Genomic DNA, 8,181 nt, shown 5'->3' with positions numbered 1-8,181 from the left:
TCAAAATAAAAGAACAATAGATATTCCACAATAGGAATAAAAGTCAAGCAGATTTTGTATCAATCATCTTTAACAAGACCATCATATTCTATTTCAATGTCCATAATGATATTTTGCAACACGTGGACCTAGATTTATATCATGCATCCAACTATGGGTGAAAAATTGTGACATCATTTATTACATCTCTAAAGAAATATAAAATTGCAAAAACGTTATTGCCATAAATCAATTAGAGCATATTCAAGAGACTAAATATAAAATACTTTCTATTTTAAGGAGTCAATGCTTAAAAATGAGTTTCAAAAAACACCATTTTAACTTTTCAAAATAAAGAGTGGATTTAAATTTCCAGATTTAGCGAATCAAACCCACTCTCAATTCTTAATGTACAATAATTACATTTAATAAATCACAAATTTTAATATTCTACTTCTTAAACTATTCAAAAACATTTAAAATTGATTCACCATTGACATATAAAAAATTTGGCTAAATTAAAATACAAGAAGAAATCATAAATGTTTCTGAAAAAAAAAATAACAAAATAAAGAACAAAAATAGAGAAACATTGTTGGAGTGCATAAAATTTTTTACTCTAAATTTAAAGATGCCTCTATAATTTATAACAATTTTTTTTTATTATTTATTAAATATATATATTTTTTTTAATAAATAGCCTTTTGAAGATATTCTTACAATGATAAATAAGAGATGTGGACAAGAAACTTCAAATTAATAAAACAAAGGTTTTAACATGAAGAAATCTGCATAATTTAAAAAATATATTGAAATAATAATTAACTTGACATGTTAAAAGAACTATCAAGGATTACATTGCACAACATGATCCAGACCAAAACGTAACGCCAACGCCAACGCTGCCATCCCCACCCCTCACAAAACCAAAGGTGACCAGAAGGAAGACTGGAGTAAAAGGAATCAAAATAAGAGCACTTATGTCCCAAAAATATGTCTGTGGACAGGTGGGGTATCCAAAGTCTTAACTACTTGCATCCATGGTTTGTCAATGACCAAGAGAGAATTTCTAGAAAGATGTTCAACAAATAAAACAGGATCTCTGAAAGCACAGAATTCAAAGTTCTTTCTACCGCTCTGTCTAGTTTCTAATTCATGATCTTTCAATTTACGCTTCAATTTTCCATTGCTCTGCAACATTCTCAATGCTAAGTCCTCACCATTTGCCAATTCATTATCGTCCTCCCTATCAATTGGCATCCCAAAGTCAATCAAACACATCGCCCTGGAACATAAGCATCATAAGTTGTCAGCTTTTTAGAAACGTTATCTACATGATAGTTTACATGGCGAAACAAATCCAATAAAAGAGTTGGACATTTGTTTGAATGTACTATGACTCGGGAAATGGTTGTCCAAATTTTCAATATGGCCAAAATTGGGAATGAAAGAGCTGCAAAAGAGGAAAAACCAACAATAGCGATGGATTTATTTACTTACAGCTTAAAAACATACGACTAATCTATGATTCTCATCAATCAACTTTGTCCCATTCCCTAAAATCAATAGTTCTGAAATAGAATTTTTTCGAAAGATTTATTTACAGTACTCATGATAACAAAGTTATAATTACTTCTTGAAAACATGGAACATATCAACATCGTACATCTGAAATATTATTAACAACCTGTAACATGATGCAGAGTACATAACCATACAGCACTTCCATTTATTCTGAACTCAAGTCTTCATCGGTGCAAAAAGCTATACGAACTTGTTACAGTTTGAAGTATCATCATGTATAGTTAGCATTTCAAGAGATGTTTAAACAAAACAAACCATACGAGCTATTGATTTTATAATCATGTGACAATTCCATCCTTAAAGATGAGTTTTTCTCATACAGCAAGTCCTAAAAGCCCTGGTGGAATTATGGTTTAAACACAGTTTTGGTTCAAGGATAACAATATTGGTGAGATGATAATTATAATATTATAGTCCTTCATAGTTTGCATTTATAGTATTTACATCACATGAGAACTTTATCCAGCACTTGATTAATTATTGACCCTTACTTTTCATCTCATACATTTAAAATCAAGATGGAGCTTCACGATAAAGATTGTCAGCAGCAATCACTGACAAATTCCATATTACATGCTGCTTTATAGTTTCTAATGATTTTAATTCAAGACTGACTTCCATGATAAATGGATGACCCTATACTGTCAATTAGTATAAATAACTTCTGATTATTTTTTCAAATCCATAGACAAGTAAAAAGTAAGCCTACACCTCATCAAAGAACAAGAATATAGATTAAGAAGAGAAAATAGGGGATATTCACTCATGGAAAAAGAAAATTACCTAGGACTGTAGACAATAACGGATGACGAACCAGATGATGGTGGGAAGGAAAGACCAATAACTTCACCAGGAAATTCTTGATATCTTCGAGGCAGAGAAAATGTGTGCCGCATGGACCACTCCCCCAACTGTTTGGCCTCAACATCAAATGCATAAACATGATTTGAAGAAGTGGAGATTATGAGAATATTGCTATTTCTTGGAGTAAAACCACCAGCTGTAACTGAGGCCCCATCCAATCTTGATATGAACCAGTGCTGCCTATAGCAGAAAACAAAAAGTATTTTATCAATATATCCAAAGGGAAATTTAATCAGCGACTCAAGGTAGCTGCAAGACGGAACTAGGGGTCCCTAAGATTTTGGTTTCCAATTATAAAAGCATCAGTACATCTTTAATACAGAACATGATTTGATTCTCCAGCCATCACCAAAGAGCAAGACAACATAATGTTGTACAAGAAGCTTCCAAAACAATTAGTAATACCCAGATGATATAATGCCTATTTAAACTTAATAAAAACCAAAAATAATCTATAAACGAGCATACATCAGTGCTCAAAAGTCCTAAATCGGTTATCAAGGACTTTTGTGTCCATGAGGTGAGGCGGAAAGGCATAGGATTCAGCACAAACCAATACTTTTTTGTTTTTTTGTTTTTGATTTTTGTTTTTTTGTTTTTTTTTTTTAATTCAAAACAATTAAAAAAAAAATTATCCTCATAACACATTATAAAATCATCTGAAAAAATCTAAAACATTTCTACAAATTTTAGAAGTTTGATTTGCAACTAGAAACATAAAATTATTCAAGAAAGTAACACATAATAAATTGACAAAGCAGACGGTAAGTGATTTGGGCTATGATTGTAACAACTAGTCCAAAAAGCCGAGGCTTGTAAAATAGCAAAAAAGGTCAAGAGTACCTCAGATGCCCTTAGTAAGACTTGACAAAGGCCACCCATAGCATAAGCTTTGCGGACCTAGTGATTAGTGAATGTGTAGCACAAAGTGCATCTCAAAGCATAAGTCTTCCAAGTACTTATATCATGCCACTTTTCATATTTGGGATGGTATTAGTAAAGGGGGCATGAGTGGATAGTGGGAATTGAACCCGCATCTTCTCCTTGACAGAAAAATTTTACCATTCGACCATATCTGCCATGGACATTTTCCAACTGGAGAATCGTGATTGAATCCTCATTTCGGCGTTAGGAGCGTGGGAAGGTCAACAAGCGTCCGCTCTGCTTAGGACGGAATGATAGCTTCTAGGTTAAGTGATTGAAGTATTGAAGTCTCTTTTTTTTTATGTATTGATGGAAAAACTGGCAGATGTTACATAGAAACAGGATAGTACACTCAATTTGTAGTATTTCTATTTAGGGTCTCTCTGGTTTCAATTTAGCAAGTAGATTGTCTATCTAGATAAAAGAGGAGATGACGACTAATGACTGGAATCGCCCAGAAGTTGGCTTTAAAAACACATTTTATCTTCAATGTGCATCTTCAAGACTATGGAAAAAGTACTTTTAACATTTTTTTTTTATGTATTGATGGAAAAACTGGCAGATGTTACATAGAAACAGGATAGTACACTCAATTTGTAGTATTTCTATTTAGGGTCTCTCTGGTTTCAATTTAGCAAGTAGATTGTCTATCTAGATAAAAGAGGAGATGACGACTAATGACTGGAATCGCCCAGAAGTTGGCTTTAAAAACACATTTTATCTTCAATGTGCATCTTCAAGACTATGGAAAACGTACTTTTAACATATTTATTTGAAGTCCAGTAATATCATGCTTCTCATGAATTTGTTTTCAAACCAACATAGAAATTTACCAATTGTACTCTTGTTTAGCCAGTTCTATGAGAAAAAAGTACGATTATTCTACTTACAAGGAGAAAAACTGAACCCAATCAGAGTCTGCATTACAAACCTTAAAGTCTCCAGATTAAATATATACACATCTCCAAAGCAGTTGATGGCAGCCAGCCATTGGCCATCAATACTTGTGAACATTTTTGTAATAGGAGGCTCACTCGGTGGCAATTCCTCATCTAGGTCTCTACGACAAGGAGTGAAGGCATGAACTAGTTCACCACTTTCCACATCCACTACCTGCAAACAAGGGAAAAAAATAGGTTGAAGAGATTGAATTGCCGACACATATTGACTGTCACAAACTTAAGTAGTCTAAAATCTATATCGAGCAAACTTCATCATAAAATTTGATTTATTTGTTCATTTATCTATGTATTTTTGGTTGATGGAAAGGATTAGTTCACCATAAAGTAGAATTTATCAAGACTTAATGAGATTTACTATTCTTCGCAAAATAACAAATGATAAATTGAATACACAAACAATAAACATATTTTTACAAAATAAAAAAATACAACACTGCAACTTTACAAAAACAATCAATTCGATTGTTCACAATAACCAAAATTGCCAGTACTTTAAAGAGGAAAATGAACGATAACACCAGACAACCAATCCACAAAATGCAAAAAAAATGATACAGTAACACGTGAAGATTCAGATGCACTTAAAAAACTTACACTTAATTGATTGGTCAAATTGCTTCCTCTGGTAATATTTGGAATTAAAAGTTAGTTGTATTGACAAGGCATCAAAGTAGGGCCATGTGTATACGGGAAAAAGATGTCAATAAGGATATTTTTGAGTCAAGATATTTAATGAAATCGGAAAATGGATTTTCAGTTTATAGGGGGTAGTATGGGATCCGTGGTTAGGGAGAAAATCACCCTTTTGGTTGCAACTAAAATCAAAAGCCCCTCACGTTCTACTTAATCATGAAAGAATGACTTGGATAAATGTTTGGCAATCTCGGTTCATTCCCTCGGAATTCTTCAATCAATTTAAGAGGTAGGACAAGCTTGATGAATAGATTCGTTCGCTTGAAAGGAAACGTCACTTAGCCCAATAATATTCTCCATCGGGGTAGCCACAGTGAGATAAAGTGGTGAAGCTGGGTTGTGAATGAAAACAGATTGAGCATGGGAAGCAAACGGTAGGATATTTGGGGCAGCTTCAAGGTAAGCGAATGTTCTTCGAGTGTCGATCAATCTATCACTCAATCACAATCCGCTCCATCATTGTCTAAAAATCATCAATCAAGATTACTCAGTCATTTAAATCCCTATAACAAGGTATTGCACCTTTCCAAACTATTTCATCTCCGCTAACTCCACGAGACCAAATTAGCATCAGAATCTCAAATTGCTTTCATTCAATTTTCACTTGATGCACTCATGCCAAGACAACAAAAAGGCCTCCTCCAAACAAGAGATCACCTTAAAAGTTTCAAGGGCAAACACCAACTGCCCTGTTTCTTGTACATACAAAATTACATTACTTGTCATGGGGAAGCAACACACCTGTGCTTTATACGCTCATGACACCATAGGTGCTAATTTTCCATACACCTGTCTACTTAATAAACCACATCCATGGAGAGGCTCTTCCAATTACCAAATCTTAGTATTCCAGTGATTCCCATCCATAGAAGTCACTCTTTCATTAGTAATCCAATTTAGCAAGATAAATCACCAGTTCTTTATACATTCATGACACCATAGGTGAATTGGGAATAACATTACCAACACACTCAATTTTCCATGCACCTGTCTACTACATAAACCACCCACATCCATTGAGAGAGGCTCTTCCAATTACCAAATCAAAGTATTCCAGTGACTCCCATCCATAGAAGTCACTCTTTCATTAGTAATCCAATTTAGCACAACATATCCCAAAACTATGTTGCTCGGATTAGGGTATGTGTGTCGAATACAGGTATATTTCTAGGAGTTGTATCCTTTTTCTTTTAAAAATAAGGACATGGGGATACATCTAAAAGGATTCGAATTTTGATAAAGAACAAGCAATTAAGTTGTAGATAGATAACAAATTATATACAATTAATTTACAATTAATTTATTTTATTTAAATATTAGTATTTCTACTTTTATAAAAATAAAACTGATTTGTTTTGTTTTAACTACAATATAAAATGTTGACAAAACGTAAGTCAAACCCACTTAACAAATCACGAGCCAAACTATCTTCTTCATTATGTTTATTACCAATTTCACAGAGCCAGAAGCAGCCCCTTTTTCCAACTTCCCAAGTCTCCCTCCCTTCTTCCTGCCTTAGCTCTTCTTCATCAAGCTTCTCACCTTCCTCATTCGAGTTTCGGAACAGTCAAAATGGCGAGTCCTCACCTTCCCTTGTCTTCTTCCACTCTCGTCTTCCATGTCCAACTGAAACACCAAGGATACAATCTGCATTCCATGTCAATATCCATGTCATGTAGCAAGTTGCTTCACCATTTTTTAAGAGCCCGAGCATCACAGCCCCACAATAACATCCAACGTCAACATGAATTTCTATTCCAATAATAGATTTACTTTATTCAAAGCATCATTCATGTTTCTGAAATTCCTTTAATACGAACATTCTAAATAGTAATCAAGCTAGAGTGAAACAAATCACTTTTAAGTATTTTTCCCTTGCAAAACATTTAAGTATGTGGAAGTTCGTACTGAGTCTGAGTTTGGGCTCTTGTTACAAATTACTGCACATTATAGAGTAAATGCACCAGCAATAGGTGCAGTAATGAGTTGGATGGTCTGTACATATAGATTTGTGAAGCTGATTATACAACATGCTTTGGGCATGCAATAATGATGCATGGCACAAATCTTGTTGAGTTGAGCCATAAACATAATTTCCATGAGCCATTTCTCATCAATTGTAAGACAATCCTATGCATGTGGACTAATAAAGGACAAGACAATGACAAATAATAAATCAAAACATACCATTGCGACAAGGAGCAAATAAAAGTAAAATCCAGTAAGAAAATAATAAGAAAGAGGAGAGACATACGTATATCCTCCGATCATGCCCTGCTATCAGTAGACGTGAAGAGTCAGAACTAAAAGCTATGCAATGGGCATATGGCAATTCCCACTGGAGCTGCCTTTTCTTTACAGTCCAGACATTTTTCCCTGATTTACTCCGCTTCAATTCAAATAGATTGGATTTCACATGGTCCGAATAAGCAAATGATGTGCCTGATGAAGAAATTGTACTGCAAATTATCTTCCGAGAAGGTTTGCATTTAATTCTTGCCACCAAATCTGTGGTTGCAATCCCAGCAGATGAGCCTGGACTAACGTCAGAGACGGCATCATTTTTTACATGAACGCAATAAATATCTAACCAGTAAGAAGCCTGGATAAGAAGCAATGGAGCCTGATTAGAAAATGTTTTCAGCGTGAGTTGCATGGGCATTCTCTGTGGTGCAGGACAAATATCATGCGGAGAAAATTTCGTGAACTCCTTGGCAGAATATGCAAAAAGTTTTGTATCATCACCAGCAGAAATAAGCATGGGTACACCTAAATGGGCCCACTTATGGTAACTAAAGTCAATGGGCTTCTTCCTGCCACGGGTCCTTTTCACCTTTTCATCAGGGAAGACATCTGCTCAGGCAAAGAAAAATTAGAATTCCCAGGCCCAAAATATTTACGAAGAGAATGCACACAATGAGAGAAGATAAAAGGAAAGAAAAGCATACATCAAAATCGTTCCATAATGCCAACAATTATAAGATTATCAAAACCAAAAACCAACCTTCATGACATATAGGTACCGCTACAGTCAAGGCCCTCACATCATGTGTATGAGCTCTCACATAGCCAACATAGATCCATTTCTTAATTGGATCAGAAACCAACTTGCCATCACTAGAGCCAACAGCATCACTAGAAATCTTATAGAGTATTACCTACAGCATCAGCATCA

At 34.6% G+C, this 8,181-nt stretch overlaps 1 protein-coding gene across 1 annotated transcript; it reads right to left on the bottom strand.

Moving 5' to 3' along the window:
- Nucleotides 1–771: 771 nt before the first annotated feature.
- On the bottom strand, nt 772–8,161 carry LOC111387386 (U3 small nucleolar RNA-associated protein 4-like; the record flags this gene model as incomplete). Its single annotated transcript, XM_023011943.1, has 5 exons — nt 772–1,264; nt 2,347–2,607; nt 4,283–4,464; nt 7,261–7,859; nt 8,011–8,161. Coding segments are annotated over 5 exons (1,500 nt in total), but the record flags the coding sequence as incomplete, so codon positions are not given.
- Nucleotides 8,162–8,181: the final 20 nt, after the last annotated feature.

Source organism: Olea europaea, unplaced genomic scaffold, assembly GCF_002742605.1.
Source record: "Olea europaea var. sylvestris unplaced genomic scaffold, O_europaea_v1 scaffold4012, whole genome shotgun sequence".
NCBI lineage: Eukaryota > Viridiplantae > Streptophyta > Magnoliopsida > Lamiales > Oleaceae > Olea > Olea europaea.
This window is presented reverse-complemented; position numbering and strand designations above follow the sequence as displayed.